Here is a 16365-nt window from a genome sequence, read left to right as displayed (position 1 = left end):
CCACGACACTGATGGCCCTTTCGTGCACCTGTGCTGAGGCGTCCAAGCAGACCTGCAGGCTGTGTCACAGCCCAAAGGTACTCCAGATCTGCCAGATCAGAAGTGAAATAGTAACTCACAAACATTCACTCCTTCCACCGGGACTTATTCAAGCTAATTCTCCGTGTGACCTGGGTTCCAGAAGGATGCAGCTCTGAAGAAGCAAACGGTCTCACTTCTGGCGCACGTCCCCCGAAAGTAGGTTATAAGCCGTAATCACACACCTGCCTCAGGTGAAGGCAGACCAACCTGCTCCCCGACAGCTGAGCTGAAGCGGGTTTTACTGGATTCACGGCTATGGGACCGAGGGGCACTCTGTCCACTAGGTGGCACTGGGCTCACAGTCTGGGGCCTGGGACCTGGGACCAGCCTCCAAGCTCTGCCCGTGAGGCAGGTGGCAGAAAGACCCATCCCACACGAGGGCAGGGGCTTCTGTCCAGGCGCTCCCTGCTGGCCACCTTGACCCTGTGATGCCCGGGAGACAGACAGGGTGTGGGGTGGGAGGGCCTCGGCGGGCAGGACCACCCCACAAACACCCCTGAGAAAGCCGCAGGGCTCCCACTGAACTGTGCCCCCTGGACTTCTGGCCTGGGGACATCCTGCTGGAGGAGCCCAGGGGCGCAGCTCAGGGGGCCTCCCTCGGCTGCCCCCACCACGCCTGGGGCCGAGCTCACGGCAGCCGGCCCCACACAGGCCTCTGAGCAGCCCAGGGAGGCTCTGGCTGCCCAGAAACGTTTTCTGCGGCCCCCACCCTCCTGAGCCTTCCAGCGACAGCGCCCCCCACCAGACCGCCGCAGGCTTGGGACAAGCCCGCCTGTCCGAACACGGATGAAGCCATCATTGCCAGAAAACAGGGTTGTGTTCTTCCCAGTTTTGACGGGCGCCCTCAAGGCAAAAGCTATTTTCCCACATAGAGCTGCTTTAATTGAAAACAAAACAACAACAACAAAAGCAAAACAAACCCTGAGAACATGAAACAAAAAAAACAAGGACCACACCAGGTCTGGACATTTTCAAAACCAAGTCTAAGAAAAGGAGAGAGAAAAAAAAAAGATAATTTCTGAAATAATGCTGGAAACAGGACGCGGTGTCAGATACGCATTACAAACAACAGGAAGCGCTCCCTGAGAACAGGTCCCCGCGGCGTTCCCACGTGGGCCGGGCCTGAAGCCCGCCCGGCCCGCCGGCGGAGGCCGGGGCCGGGGCCGGGCCACTCACCTATGGCCGAGCCGTTGAGGAAGAGGGCGGCCCCGAAGAGCACGCCCACGCACAGCGCCAGGATGAAGGGCCGCCGGCGGCCCCAGCTCAGGGTGCACCGGTCGCTGGCGGAGCCGATCAGGGGCGTGAAGATGAGGCCGAGGACGGGGCTCAGGAACCAGGTCAGGCTGTAGTACTGCTCCGGCAGGCCTGCAACAGACACGCGGCGTGACCCGCGGGCGGGCGGCACGACCTCCACCACAGCCCAGCCGGGAAGCCCCGGTGGGGCGGCCCGAGGCCAGCACCTCGGCCGCGGCGCGGACGCCCTGGGATCCGCCTGCGGGCGAACACGGCGGCCGCGCAGGTGGAAGAAGGGGCCACACGCCAGGCCCGCAGCGCGGGGGTGGTGGCCCGACGCCGAGCCCCTCTCGTTCCACCAGCACTGGCCAGGGCCTGGGGGCGGCTAACGCCACCCTTGGGCCCCAGGCGCCGAGCCCGTCAGCCCAGAGCCAGGCGGGTCGGGGACCGCAGCGTCACAGTGGCGAGGGCCTGGGCTCCCAGCACCCTGGGCCTCGCTGGCCGAAATCCACCGCAATGCACGGGGGCCTGACAGACACCAACACGCCAAGGGACCCCAGCAGCCGGCTTCTGAGTGGCTGCGAGAACGGGTGGCAAGAAGGGAAGCACGAGCGTGTGTCCAGAGGGAGCCGAGGGTTGTGTCTGGTGCTTCTCTCACGCAATCCTCTGGGCCGCCCAGGGACACCACGGCCCTTTCTCAGATGGGGAATCGGAAGCTCAGAGAGGTTAGGTAATTGGGTCTGGGTCACAGAGCAGAAAGTGGAGGGTCCCAAGATTTAAACCCAGGGCTGCCTGATTTCAAAGTCTATGCTGCCCACTCCTGCCCCGCCCCACAAACGCGAGGCCCATCGGCAGGGACAGCCTGGCACGTTCGTACACGGGAGCACCAGGCAGCACCTGGAATGCACAAGCCCTGCACACAACATGGCCAAACCCCACGCACACTAGATGCACGAGAGCACACACTGGGGGATCCATCGACACGCCGCCCAGAGGGCCTAAAGGAGGCTCTGCTGGCAGAAGCCAGGATGGGGGCGCTGCCGGCGGTTCTGCTCGTGATCTGCACGGGGCCCCAGGTGACAACTCGCCCGGCTGGAGACCTGAATCGCGCACCTCTGTGTGTCGCACTGCAGCGGAGAGCATACCTGAGAAAACAAGAGGGGCCTTGGCAGGCCAGCGGGTCACTTAGCCAATGTTTTACACCGCCAAAGGCACCGAGAAATGGAATATTGTGCTAACTACTAAGAAAAATAAACTGTGCAGAAGGAGGAAGTCATTTCAAAGGAGGAGGGAAGCACCTTTCAAAATCACTGCTAACGTGCCCATTAAAATATTTACGCATCCAGCCTCGAGTTCGAGGTGTCGGCCTCGACCTTTACACCGCAGGAGCCTTAGGAGGGGAGTTCTGGTCCCATTTCAAGTCAGCACGATGTGCCGACGCTTCAGGAAATGAGAGTCTTGCTCAGTGTGCTCCGCTGACGAGCTGTGGTCTACACGGCAGGCCCGGGTCCCTGCTGCTCGCCATCAGCCAGGCACCGGGGCAAGCGACGGCTGTGCTGGCCACGCCGAATGTCCACACTCAGGATCACACGCTGTCGAGCACCGGGAGTCTCAGAAATGACCCCTGGCGAAATCGGCTAGCTTGTGCGATGCAGTCCGTTCCAGAAAGGAAAGCTTTCTCACGTACCCAGACGCTCACTTCTGTCGGTTTTTTCCAAACATGGTAACTTTCCTCAGTGAATCCCAACGAGCCGGGTGATGGGCTCTGCAGAGCGGCAGCACACGTGTGCACACACCCAGGAGTGCACGCGCACTCACACATGCAGGCGGGCCTGGGGCCTGGCCTTCCTGCACCTGCTCTCACCCCTGCCTGGCTCCTGCGCAAACTCTGCAGGGGTCACCCACCCAGGAGGCCTCCCCACGTGCCTGCTCCCACGTACCCGGGCTCAGCATCCCTGCTGCTTCCACACCTGCATGTACTCCCAGGAGGGGGACGGGTGGCTGACCAGTCTATCCGTCTCCGGCCAGCACAGGGCCCACGGAGGCACTCGCGTTTGTTGAACGGAACCAAACCCCAGGGCACCTGCGGCGGGGTCAGCCCGCAGCCCCCAAATGCTGTTCGCTTATCTCTGGGCTGAAGAGGCCAACCCTTGACCCTGGGCACTGCTGCTGGCTGACCCTTGCTATCCCACACTCTGAGTCTGGTCCTCAGCTGTGGGTGGCTCACCTCTTCCTCCAGTGCCCTCACCTACCAGGCCTGCCATCTGCCCCAAGCTGCCTTCCCGGCCCACCCCTGCCAGCCTCCCGCCCTGGCATCCGTCACCTTGGCCCCTGGTCACAAAGGAGCTCAATGCTGGTCTGGGAGCTGGGGGACTGCGCACACATGACACTCCTGGGACCTGCTGAGCTTGCCCTGGTCCTCGGCCTGGGCGGCTTCCAATCCCTAGGAGACGGGCATTGCTCACAAGCTCACTGGGCAACAAGCACGTCGGGGTGGCCCACAGCTCTCTGGGGACCGGGCAGGTGGGAGGGCAGATCCTTGGATCTGAGGGAGAGTGGAAAGGGGGCGGCGTTCAGCTGGCTGGAGAGGGGTGGGTGGCCCCACAAGACCAAGAGGGATCCCGCCAGGCCTTACACGGGGCCCACAGCATCACCTCACACACTCGCCTGGGCTCCGGGGACATAGGAAGCAGCGGGACGGTGTCCGAGGCTGGCAGAGAGTCCCTCTTGGAGCCTCAGGTGGGCAGGGCCCTGCTGTCATTCCTTTGCTACCTGGAGGAAAGCTGTTCATCCAGAGCCCACTTCCTCTCAAGGTCAAGGCTCTAGGACAGGGCTGACCAACACTAGGCCTGTTTCGGTGCAGCCTGCCAGTTAAGAGCATTGCTGCATTTTTAAATGGTTGAAAGAAGTCAAAATATAAACTCTTCCTGGAGTTCCTGTCATGGCTCAGTGGAAACGAATCTGACTAGCAACCATGGGGACGCAGGTGCGACCCCTGGCATCGCTCAGGGGGTTAAGGATCCGGTGTTGCCACGAGCTGTGGTGTAGTTCTCCGACACAGCTGGATCCACTGTTACTGTGTCTGTGGTGTAGACTGGCAGCCATAGCTCTGGTTTGACCCCTAGCCTGGGAGCTTCCATATACCATGGGTGTGGCCCTAAAAAGACAAACAAACAAACAAAAAAAAAGAACTTTTCCTGACATGTACAAAGTTTAGGATATTCCAATTTCAGCATCTGTCCGTGATGCTTCATTGGAACGAGGCGGCACCTGCCCGACACGCTATTTTAAGAGCATCTCCTAAACAGCAGGGCGATTGCTCCATGCATTCTGACGTCTTTCCTTCTTGCTGGCGTGTTTGGCCACCTACGCCCGGACGTCAGGGCCACCCCCGTACTGCTTGCTTTCTGGCTGCCCCAGCCTGCGCCTCTGTTCCCGGCTCCTGCCCTCTTGCCAGTTAAGTGAATGTCCTTTCACGTTCCATCCTGAATCACATTGTCTTTTTAGCATGATTCCACGGCGGCTGCTCGAGAGATGGCACGTTACACCTCGCTTTCGGTCTGCTAGTGGCTCTGACACTGTCAGGTCTGGCCGTTCACCCCCCGGCCCCTGCTGTCGCCGGCACACACCTTACACCCCACGCTGTGCTGGGAGCTTGAAAGCGTCGCTTAGTTTAGAGGGATCAAGGGCCTTTCTTTTCACCCGCCCGTCCTGCCACGTCCATGCCCTCCCCGCCTCCTCCCTCGAGAGCCGTGCTGCTGGGGCGTCGCGGCCCCTCGGCCCGAAGAGCCACCCTCAGCGCCTTCAGCGCCTCGTGGAGACCTGCTGATGACAACGCGCCCTCGGGCGCCATCGAGGCGCATGCTACTTTGCTCTTTCTTCCTAAAGGCTGCTGGGGCTCCCTCCCCTCGCCCCGCACCTTGGAAGACGACGCCCCCCTGTCTTCCGAGGCGGCGGCCGTGGCGGTCCTGTGATTGCACACGAGAAACGCATCTTTGTCCCCCGGGTGCCCTCGGGGTCGCCCTGTTGGGTTCCAGCCATTGGACCCCCACGGGCGCCGGGCAGCTGCGGGTTCACGCCTCCACCGAGCTCTGGAGAGTTGGGGTACTCCTCGCCCCCCTTCTCCCACCCCGACCTCCCTCCGCTCTCCCCCACTGCTTCCTGGCGCCCGCGCCCTCTTCGTCAGCCTGGGGTCTCTCCACCCTGCCTTTCCACCCGCCCGCCTCAGTCCACTGCATCTTTCTTCTCTCCTCCCCGCCTGCTCTGAACCCCGTCTGTTCATTTTTATTCCAGACACTGCATTTTTTCAGTTGCACAATTTCCATTTGGTTCCTTTTTTTTTTTTACCAGCTTCTCCTTCTCTGCGGCGACTTCCTGCTTTTTCCATCGTGCGCCTGTTTTCCTTTATGTCCTCGAGCAGAGTCGGCCTGTCTGCTGACTCCAACCCAAGTCGTCCTCTGGGGTCAGACTCCTCGCGGCCTCCTCTCTCTCTCGAGGGACGCTCACGCCCCCTCTTCTCCAGTCTGTCCTGTGTGTCGGGTGACGCAGACCGGGAGCACCGACGCTCCAAGTTACGTGTTGTAGGGGCGACGTGTTGCGGTGCTCCTCTGAAGAGCACGGAAGTTTTTGGTTCCATAAATGATTACCGTGGCTGGACTCAGCCTCAGCTGACGCCCCTGTGCTGGGAGGCAGGAGACAGCTCCGTCCTGTCCTTTTGGCTCCACCTAAAACCTGTCTCACGAATGCAGCAAAGTGAGCAGAGACGACAAAAGGGGTGTGGGGTCCCCTGGCTCTAACCTGTCCTGAACCCTGTCCTTGGTTCATCAAGACAGCAAGAGTACAGATGCCCAGTGATGTCTCAGCCCTGCTCTGTGGCCTCACGTGAGGCAGTCTTCATGCAAAATCAGCCGCGAAACAATGAGACGCCCCCCCAGCGCCAGGCCCCTCTTCTTCTTTTTTTTTTTTTTTTTTTTTTTTTTGTCTTTCTGCCTTTTCTAGGGCCGCTCCTGCGGCATATGGAGGTTCCCGGGCTAGGGGTCAAATCGGAGCTATTGCTACCGGCCTACACCACAGCCACAGCAATACCAGATCTGAGCTGCGTCTGCGACCTACACCACAGCTCACAGCAACGCCGGGTCCTTAGCCCACTGAGCAAGGCCAGGGATCGAACCCGCAACCTCACGGTTCTTAGTCACATTTGTTAACCGCAACCTCACAGTTCTTAGTCACATTCGTTGCCACGATGGGAACTCCATAGGCCCCTCTTCTGCCTCAGGTGCTGGCTCATGCCGCCGGGTGGCCAGGAAACTGCACGGGCAAAACTGTTCCTTGAGGGTTCGGCTTCTTCACCGGGACAGTGGCCAAGCTACTCTTACTGGGCACGGTCTCGTCACTGCAGTTGTGACCAAGTTGTGACCAAGGGCCCGGTCACAGGACAGCTACTTCTCCTCACTCTCTGACTCACGTGACTCTCCCACGAACGTCTGTGAACTGCAGGCTCCGTGTCAGCCTGGAGCGTCTGAAGACTGACCGCAGAGGCCCTGGCCACCAACTGCCCAGGGCACACCCCCGACCCACAGGACAGGCAAGTGTGGGACACCGGGGTCGGGCTCTTGCCAAGCACACACACAGCACGGACACGCGTGCAGAGGCTGGTGTGCAAGGCCACGGAGAAAGCCGCCTCCGCCGAAAGCAGCCCTGGAAGGGAGCGGGGTGTGAGTGGTGAGCACCAGCCGGGGCAGCGCCTGCACCCAGCAGGGGCCCAGAAGGCGCCTGGAGGGGCCGGGGGGCCCAGAGGAGGCCTCACGTGGCAGCTCAGGCTCCAGCAGCACAGCCCCCTGGGCACCTGCAGGGCTGAACCAGCACCAGTTCCCATGCAGAAAGTGGCACGTAGGTTCCCGGGGCCCAGCGCACGCTGGCAGTCATGCGGGTACTTAGCCCAAGAAGCTGCTGTGCTGAGGAGGCTGTAACGCACGAGGAAGAGGGCAGCTCAGCACCCCCACCCCACGCGCCGCGTGTCCGAGCTTCACGCAAGCATCCTCAGGGCCGCTCTGAACTCGCCCTCCTGCTTCTGCACAGACTGCAGCGCCTGCGACCCCACAGGCTCCTTTCCAGTGAGCGGGGCCCTGGGCTCGGTCTTTCAGAGCAGGGGTGTCAGGTGCACACATGGGGGCAGCCAGGGGAGCCCGTGCTCCGTGCGCGCGTCCAGAGAGGCGGAGACGACCTCTGGCCTCTGTGACTATATGAGGTGTGACTCGGGTGCAGGGTTCACGGGTGTGAGCTGGGAAGCTCTGTCACCCCTCCCAGAAAACCCACAGGGCAGCTGAGACCCAAGAGGTCATGCGAGGAACCTTCGGGAAAGCTGTCAGGCTGGGTCTGGTCAGAATTCACCGCAAACCTGTGTCCTGCTTGCCCAGAAGGACCAGGCATGCCACCGGCGTCACACGGCCCAGAGCCCGGGCCGGCCTCAGGGTGAGCAGGGCTTCCCCGGGACCCAGGCCACCTTCACCAGCTCACAGTCCCCGAGGGCCCGGGGAGATGGCGCTGGCAGGGAGCCACCTGGCCCAGCAGCGGCCTCCTCAGGCCACCTGCCCCTTCCGCTTGGTCCCAAGGCCCCATCAGAGCCCTGTACCCCCGGGGCTGCGGCCTGTAGGAGTCGCTGCTGCCACGGCGCCGGGGGTGCCCCTTCCTCTAGCTTTGGCGCCGTTACTGCCCCCGACCCCCCAAAGTGCTCCTCCCTCGCCTCCCACCCATGTCCCCTACTACCCGCCTGATGCCCTCGGAGATCACCAGGCTGCCTACCTGCCAGTTTAGGTCATTTACTAGATTCGGATGAAAGCCTCATGAGGCCACAGCAGGTTGGCACAAGGGTTGGCTCCTCTGGCCTGGCGCTGGGCAGCGGTGCCCACCCCCCGCGCTTCCCTCCCCCAAACCCAGGGAAGGCCTCTGCAAGGCAGAGCCCAGGCGAAGCACACAGGACCGAGGGCAGCTCCCGCCTCCTGTTTTCTCCCCGGTTCTCCTGCAAATCTCTCTGGAGGAGCGCACCGAGCTTAGCAGTCAGGGCTGGGGGACGGCCGGGGGCACCCAGCGCCGGGCACGCGGGGACACTGGGCCACGGCTTCTTCACTGTAGGCACGTTGGCCAGAAAAACAACCGTTTCCCATCACATCCCCAAAGGGGCCCCGGATGAGTGAGCCAGCCCCACTCCGGAGGCCACGTGGCCCTGAGATCACAGCCCCGTCCCCGGCGCGGCTGCCGCTGGGACGCCCGGGACGCGGCCTTTCCCAGCCAGGCTCTAAACACACAGCACCGGTGCCTAGTAAATAATTTTTGTTTTCTTCCAGGCCAAGGCGAACAACAATGGTGGGACCAGGAAGGCTCCCTGTTCACAGGAAACGCTGAGTGTGTCACCGCTCGAGGGCTGTGCGAGGTCACGGGCGACGGCGGCCACGCTCGGTCACGCGCGGCGTCCCCCATTCAACACTGCGTCTTTTTTGATAAACGGGTCCTTCTGGGGGGAGGGGGCCAGGGGGCCGGGAAAGTTGCCTGTAAATGTTTAACAAAAGATCTGAAATGGGAATAGGAACTACATTCTTTCTTCAATAGACAAAGCCTCCCCATCAAGATAGGCTTGTGTTCTCAGACAAAACCCATGATAACGTGAAACCCATGAGAACGCGCTCTTTGTGGGAAATCTCAGCGGCCTGGCGTGACCTCTGATGAATTAACGACCCCCGGGCGGGACCCAGCGTGAGCACAGGCCGGAGGCAGAGCCCAGCCAGGGCAAGGCCCCTGCGTGGGGAAGGTCTGCTTGGGCAGAGGGCACCACCTCCTCCAGAGCTGCGAGGAAACGTCCAGAATCCCGGAGCCAGGGGAAGGTCAGGAGAAGGATGGGGAAAAAGGGGAAATCAGCTCAGACAGCTTTCCTGGGGCCTCCACTTGGAACGGGGAGCCTTGGAGTTGCCAGGTGCCAAGAGACAGTCCCTGGGGATGTGCCCGGGGGCTCCCGTGCGGCCCAAGCCCCTTCTTGGAGGGCAGGAACAAGCCTCCAGCCCTGGCCGGGCCTAGGGACACAGAACTGAAGGCGGGCGGCCCCGGGCCAGGTTCCAAGCAGCCTCCCAGCATCAAAGGGCAGGGCAGGTACCTGGAGGTGGGGTCCCCAGAGCCTGGGCCAGGGGGTCCCAGAGAATCACCAGGGGATAACCTCACACAGCCACTGCCAGTCCCAGAGGAGCTCCCCAACACCTCAGCCTCTGGGGTGTCAGTCCTATGCTGAAACAAGGAGCCTCAACAGCCCTGCAGGTCGCTCCTGGCCAGACGCTTGCAGGCACCGAGGCTCGGGAGAGCAGTGGGCGCAGCTCCTGCTCCCCTGGGGCCCGCCGCAGGGCCTCCCCTCCCGGCAGTGCAGGCCAGAGCCCTGGCCGCTCCCCGCCACCCAGCTATCCCACAGCGTTGAAAAACAGATGCTGTGATAAGCAAGCGTCTTGAGGAAAACAGAGGATGTCACTCTAGTTGTATGACAAACGGCACAGTTCTCAGCTTGAGGTTCCAGAAACTTCCGAAAGAGCACTCAAGGCACAGCATGTCCCGCAGCAGCCCCTGCCTGAACTCACAGCTCAAGGTCGGCTGCAAGTGCCTGCCCCTCCTATAGGTCCACGGCTTTGTCTCAGAAGCCCACAGCCTGCCACGAAGGGAACAAGGTTTTCGGAGACCCCGGCCTTCTTTGAATTCCCCACGTCCAGGGTGTTTCTCTGGACCTGCCACTCCAAATCCCCGAACTCGGGGAAAAGACAGCACACCACTGCCCAGTCACCCTGGCAGAAGCCCAGGAGTCCCCTCCCGTCTCCCTGGCCCGCCCAGCCAAGCGCTGTCATACATGCCAGCCCTCACCCTGCCATCAGCAAATCCCACCATCTGCAAATCCCTGCGCCACCTCCCAGCCCAGCAATGGTCTCAGGACAGTTCCTCCTGCCCGCAGGGGCTCTGCACACGCTGTCCCCTCTGCCCTAAATGTTCTGCTTCCCCTTTTCCGGAAGCTGCCTAACTCCCTCGTGCCCTCGCATTTTCACGAGCAGCCAACATGCTTCCCCTGGTCTCTCGCCACCCCCTGCCACCTTGCAGCCACAGTGAGCCCCTAGAGCCCTAACGGAGAGGACCTCCCTGGACCCTCGCACCGTCCCGAGGCCCCAGCCCCACCTGCAGGGCTGCTCCACCCCAGACCACCTCACCAGGCTCCAGCCCTCCTGCCGCCTTCGGTTCTGAGCCAACGCCAAGCTCCGGTCCGGCTCGGGACCCTGCGTGGAAGCCCCACCCTACACGTGCTGGGAGGCCCACGGCCCCAGTTGCTGCTTCGACAAGCCTCGAGCGGTCATTGCTTTTTAAAAACTTTTCTTTAAAATTATAGTTAAGCGACACTGTTCCATCAACTTCTGCTGTGCGGCAAAGTGGCCCAGTCCCGCGTCTCTGCACACTCTCTCTCTCTCATCATCCTTCACCACGTTCCATCCCAGGGGACCGGCTCGAGCGTTAGTTCCCTACTGCCTGGCGCGGGCCCTGTCCACTGCCGCGACACGGAAGCTCCTGGCAGACACGTGTGGCCAGAACGTCTCATCCGCACGCTTCCTACCAGGTGACGACCCCCCAGCGAGGCCACGGCAGCCCCCCCAGCGGCAGGGCTCCCTCCCCACCCCCCCCAGCCAGGCCCGCGGGCACCAGAGGGACGTGCAGGCTCTGCTCTGGGCTGCAGCCTCGGCCTGGAACGTCCTCTCCACGTGTGAAGTGGACACAGTGACGAGGGCGGGCAGCACGGGGTCAGACGAGGAAACGAAGGCCAGTCGCTGCCTCCATGGACTCGTGCCTCCCCCGCCTCGGGGGCAGCGGAGCTACAACGCTTCGACGGGCAGTGCTGTCAAGATGCTGCCAGGACAACGCACAGCTCAATTCCACGGTGACAGGCACGTTCCCTGGGCATCCACCTGCTCTCAGAACAGGTGGCACAGACAAGCGGACCTGTGACCCACATACAGCAGGTCCCAAAGCCAACCAAGTCGCCCCAGGAGGCGGGACGCACAGCCCCTGAGTTCTGTGTTATCAACTCAGATGAGAGCCACAGGGGTGTCTCAGTGCCGACGGCAGGGCAGTGGCTCTGCTGCAGCGCCAGCCCTTCAATCAGGAGCTGTCACACAGAGGGGAGCAGCTCTGCCCCCAGGAAGGTCCCCTAAGGGAACCCTGGGTGCCTGAAGACCCTGGCACTGGCTGAGCAGGGCCCCCACACCTTATCAGGGACAAATAGCCATGGGCGGGGGCCTGAAAGGACCCCTCTGAGGTCCCACCTCCAAGCCCCCCCCCCCGACCAGCCAGCTCACACAACTCACACGCCCACCTGAGAGCACCTGGGACCACCGCTGCTCCCGCGCCTCACACCTGTAGAGTCAGACACCTGGGGCGCTGCACGCCGAGGTGATCCACGCATGGACATTGTCCCTATTTTCTGGAAGAAACTCGCAAAGGAATGAGGCTTCCAGAGCACGTGTGATCCGGTGACCCCAGGTTCCCCAACTGAAAAGTGGGCTGACAATAAGGCGAGTGTCTGGGAGCCAGGCCGACCCTGCACAGGCACTCGGCAGGCTGGTGTGTGGAGGGCACCCCCTGCTCTGGGGACGATGCTGTGATGGCAGGAGCAATGGCTGCCTGGCAGTGCCTGATGCCCCGTGAGCCATTTCCACGCACGTGTCAGCATCCCTGAGGCTTCAGGCCAGCCTTGGTCCAGGCAGGTGGAGGCGGCCTGGTCTGAAGAAAAGGAGAGGCTTCCATTCTGATTCTATGCTTTCTGGTCGTGAACCCCCAGACAAGTCACCTCCCTTGCAGAGCCCCGATGCCCTCGGCGTCGGCGCTGTCCCCAGGACCCTCAGGAGCCCTCCACGGTGAGGGGGACAGATGAGATCCCTCAGGCCCCCAGCCCAGACCTAAACCCTACTCACTGCTGCTTTCTGCCACCAATCTCTCGTTAGTGTCTCCCTCCTCCCAGCCCACAGCCCCCGGGGCCCAAAGAAAAGGGTCCAGGGGTGGGTGGGGGATGTGCCAGGTCTTTCCTCCTGGTCCTCATCCAACAAGCAGGCCGCCTGCAGAACGTTCTCCACACCGCCATGGCCAGAGCCCCCATCACACCCTGCCTGCCAAGCAGCAGGGCCCCAGACCAGACCTGGTGACAAGGGAAAGGCAGCACTCCCGGCCCGCTCCCCAGCAAGCAGCGGCTGCCCTGCATGGTGACCTCGGAGCTGGCTGTTAAAGTGAGTATCCTGGAGTTCCCATCGTGGCGCAGTGGTGAACGAATCCGACTAGGAACCATGAGGTTGCGGGTTCGGTCCCTGGCCTTGCTCAGTGGGTTAAGGACCCGGCGTTGCCGTGAGCTGTGGTGTGGGTTGCAGACGCGGCTCGGATCCCGCGTTGCTATGGCTCTGGCGTAGGCCGGCAGCTACAGCTCCAATTTGACCCCTAGCCTGGGAACCTCCATATGCTGCGGGAGCAGCCCAAGAAATAGCAAAAAGACCAAAAAAAAAAAAAAAAAAAAGCGCGTATCCTCTCAGCGGATGCGGGCCTGCGCCCCCAGGCGGGGGGCTGTGTCACCTCCAGGGAAGGTGAGCGCCTCGGGCCCAGGGAGGCAGGCCCCACAGACACTGTGCTCGGCTCCCCAGACCCCCTGAGGTGGACAGGCGCTCTACCTCCTCCTGGCCTGCGCTGCTTTTAGATGAAGTGATTAAAATGCATGAGAAGCCTGCGAGGCCCCATTCGGTCATGAGTGTCGGGTGACAGGTGCTGGTGCAGGAGAAGCCCTTCAAACCCAGGCAGTGCCGCGTCTACACAGGCGGCAGCTCCAGTTGGCGGGCTAAACTGCTATCACGCACTCACAGAGAACGGGGGTGTGGGGGCCGAGGGCCTTCAGCCATCCCCGTGGCAGGTGAGTTCCGGGCAGCAGAACAGCCCCGAGAAGCAGGAAGCACCCAGCGTCAGGATCCCCGTGGCGGAAGAGGAAGCGTGTGGGGCCCAGAGGACGGCGGCTGGGCCCAGAAACCCACCCTCCAAACAGGCAGCAGCGCCCAGTCGTCGTGTTCCAGGATGACAGCAAAACGGAAGCCTGTGTAAGTTTCAAAGGAACTTAAGCAAAACACGACATGCCTGACACTGATGAAGCCTTGCACTCGCTGGCTAGACTCAGGGTGCCCCCTCCCCCCTGGCCCTGGGCCCCTCGCCTCTGCCCCCCCCTCCCGTCCCCCCCCGGGGGGGGCAGCATTCTGCCCCCCTCTGCTCTCACACTGGGAAATTCAGGCCCAAGGGCAGGGCTCTTCACCCCGGAGGTGGCCCAGCCCTGACCGCCTCCAGCTGAGACTCACCCTTCCAGCTGCCGCCCGGCTCTGCACCTCCAGGGAGACACAGCTCCAGCGAGATCTGCATAAGGCACTTCTAACAAGACCCGCCTGATTCTTTCGTGATGGGCCCACCCCGTCCAGCAGCTGGAAGATACACCCACATCCTCTTCTCCAGTGAAATGGGGGCACAGGACCCATACTGCCCCCAAAGACAAGGCCTATCCACGCACAATTTGCGCGATTGACGCATTTTGTGTAAAACTTGAGTTGTTTTTTTAATGACAAAATTACCATCATCTGGGAAATATTTTGCGGGTGGACACATTCTATGGTGTTTTTTTTTTTTTTTTTTAAAGAGCAAAGAGAGCATTTGTTCTAAAACTTGCCATTAAAAAAACCTGTCTGTGATTATAATTTTCGTTTTGAGACATATTCAAGGAAAATATTAAACATTTACAGAGGATTCCAGGAGAACTCCTGCCTTGAGGAACAGCCAGGGCCCCTCGGGGCCAGACTCCCAGAGGAAGGGGCGCAAGGCCCACCGTGCACGGAGGTCACGGGTCACCCCGAACCCCGTCTCTGTCTCTGGGCTACCTGGCATCTTGTCTTAGCATTTTAACACACGTTTGCAACGTCTTGATAGAGTTTAACTTCTCTTTAGCTTGCACTAGAAAGTTAAATGATCACTTTCCGCAGGAAGAACTGATAGGATTTCTTCTGTCCTCTTCAACCCAGGCGTGTACCATCACCCCCAGGGCCTGCAGACTGGCTCCAGGGCCCCCTCGGATTTCCACAGATGCTCGAGTCCTCCATAGACAACGGTGGAGCATGTGCGTATGACCGAGGCACGTCCTCCTGTATTTTAGAATCATCTCTAGGGTGCTGATAACACCAATGCAACGTGCGTGCTCTCTAAACAGTTGCTGGCACAGCAAATTCCAGGTTCGCTTTTTGGAACCTTCTGGAAACTCCTTGAGTATTTTCCATGTGCCGTTGGTGGGACCCGCAGGGATGTGTCACCTGCGGCCTGGAGGGCCGACTGTACATGCTTCACGTTCTGTTCCTCTGACTGAAAACTCTAATGGCCTAGCACGTTTGGAAACAGCTACAATGTAAGACATTACTTACTGCTAAGACTTCTCAAAACCCTTCTTGCTCTACCAGTGCCCGTGTGCGCAGTGCTGGAAAAGAGCGGAAGCGCTCAGGTTTCTCCCAAAGTCACCTCCTTGGCGTGGCACAAAGGCCTCTTGTGATGGGATCCGGGCAGATCTCCACCCCGAGCTCAAGCCCTTCGGGGGCCCTGCAGACTCAGCCACCGCCTGCCCGTCCTCTAGGCCTCTCCCTGCCAGGCCACGGCCTGCCCTGGGCTGGGTCCCCTCACTCGCTGACCCCTGTTCTGTCTGCGCCCAGGAGGCCCCCGCCCCCTCCTCTCCACAGCCTCCCCACGCCCCGCCTGCTCTTTCGGGCCCATCGCTGCCCCCTGTCCTGATCCTAGTGTCCCCGATGCCCGCCTCCTACAGAGCCTTCCTCCTCCAGACCTCACCCCAGGCCCGGCGGGCACCCGGCCCGGCCCGGCCCAGCCTGGCTCACAGAAGAGCTGACCTCCCTCCAGGCTGACCCTGACCTGGAGCCATTCGATCCCGGGAACCAGGGCGCCAGCGTTCCCACGAGCGCTCCCAAGTCAACGGCCCTGTCGTGACGTGGCCCCGCTGTCCCGCAGGCTGCTCTGGCCCCTCTAGGGCACCTGGCACCATGCCTGGCACCTGGTAGGTGCTCAATAAGCGGTTGATGAAAGAATAACAGGCACATAATTCCTTGGGAAAAAGGACTGCAGCTGACATTTCATTGTTTCTAAAATACAATGATCTGAAACACAAGGAAATCCAGACTTCCCAATCCAAACAAAACGGCCCCGCACAGCAGCTTTTCAATTATTTCGGTCAAAATTCGGGAGACTCGGACGAACACCTGCCTATTTACGCGCCTGTGCCCCCGGTGCGCTGCCTGTGTGTCTGGAGCCACCGCGAGGGTCCCCTGGCCTGGGTGGGCCTTCAGGTCAGGCCTCCCGGGCGCGGACACCACGTGCCCGGGTCTGGAAAGCGCTTCCACTGGCTGGGGCGGGGGAGCGGGCTGCCCCCTCCCGGCCCGGGCCATGTGTCACCCTTCAGGCTTCCTTAGTCTCTGGCCCGCAGGAAATCCACTCTTCAGTCGGATCTCCCGCGGTGAGGCCCCCCCGACTTTTTCTCACATTGAACAAATCTGGGTGAGACACGCATCCCAAAGAGGTCGCCACGCTAACACTTTCCAAGGGCTTGGCTCCGGGACTGAGGGACACTGACCGTGCTGTGCAGCTGTCACCACCCAGCCCCACAGGACTTTCACCTGGCAAAGCCCAAACTCGGCGCCCGCTCCCAGCCCCCACCTGCTCCTCCCGTGTCCACGGCTCCGATGCCTCCTGATCCTTCGTCTAAGTGGAATGGAGCCAGGGTGCGTCCTTCTGCAGCCGCCTTGTTTCATTTAAGGCTCATGTCTCTGAAGGGCCGTCCCTGGGGGCCGTTAACGTGCCCCCCCCCGCCCCACAGCCCCTCCAGCCCCGTGGGCGCACCTGTCCCCTCGCTCGCTGGCGCTCTGGTGGACCGTGATGACACGGAGCCCAGAGCTCTCTACACAAGGACAGGGGTCTCCC

At 61.4% G+C, this 16365-nt stretch overlaps 1 protein-coding gene across 4 annotated transcripts in view; it reads right to left on the bottom strand.

Moving 5' to 3' along the window:
- The window catches only part of SLC45A4 (solute carrier family 45 member 4), a 51773-nt gene that overhangs the window by 10686 nt on the left and 24722 nt on the right, over nt 1-16365 (bottom strand). For 2 of the 4 annotated variants that reach the window (XM_013996449.2, XM_013996447.2), the window contains one exon: nt 1258-1446. In XM_013996449.2, coding sequence (XP_013851903.1) covers nt 1258-1446 — 189 coding nt within the window. Of the gene's footprint in view, nt 1-1257; nt 1447-5661; nt 6280-16365 lie in introns of those variants that run through there. The other 2 variants (XM_013996446.2, XM_013996448.2) reach the window with 2 other exon arrangements.

The sequence above is a fragment of the Sus scrofa genome, chromosome 4 (assembly GCF_000003025.6).
Source record: "Sus scrofa isolate TJ Tabasco breed Duroc chromosome 4, Sscrofa11.1, whole genome shotgun sequence".
Classification (NCBI taxonomy): Eukaryota; Metazoa; Chordata; class Mammalia; order Artiodactyla; family Suidae; genus Sus; species Sus scrofa.
The sequence above is the reverse complement of the archived record's forward strand: the minus strand, read 5'-3'. Positions and strand labels throughout refer to the sequence as shown.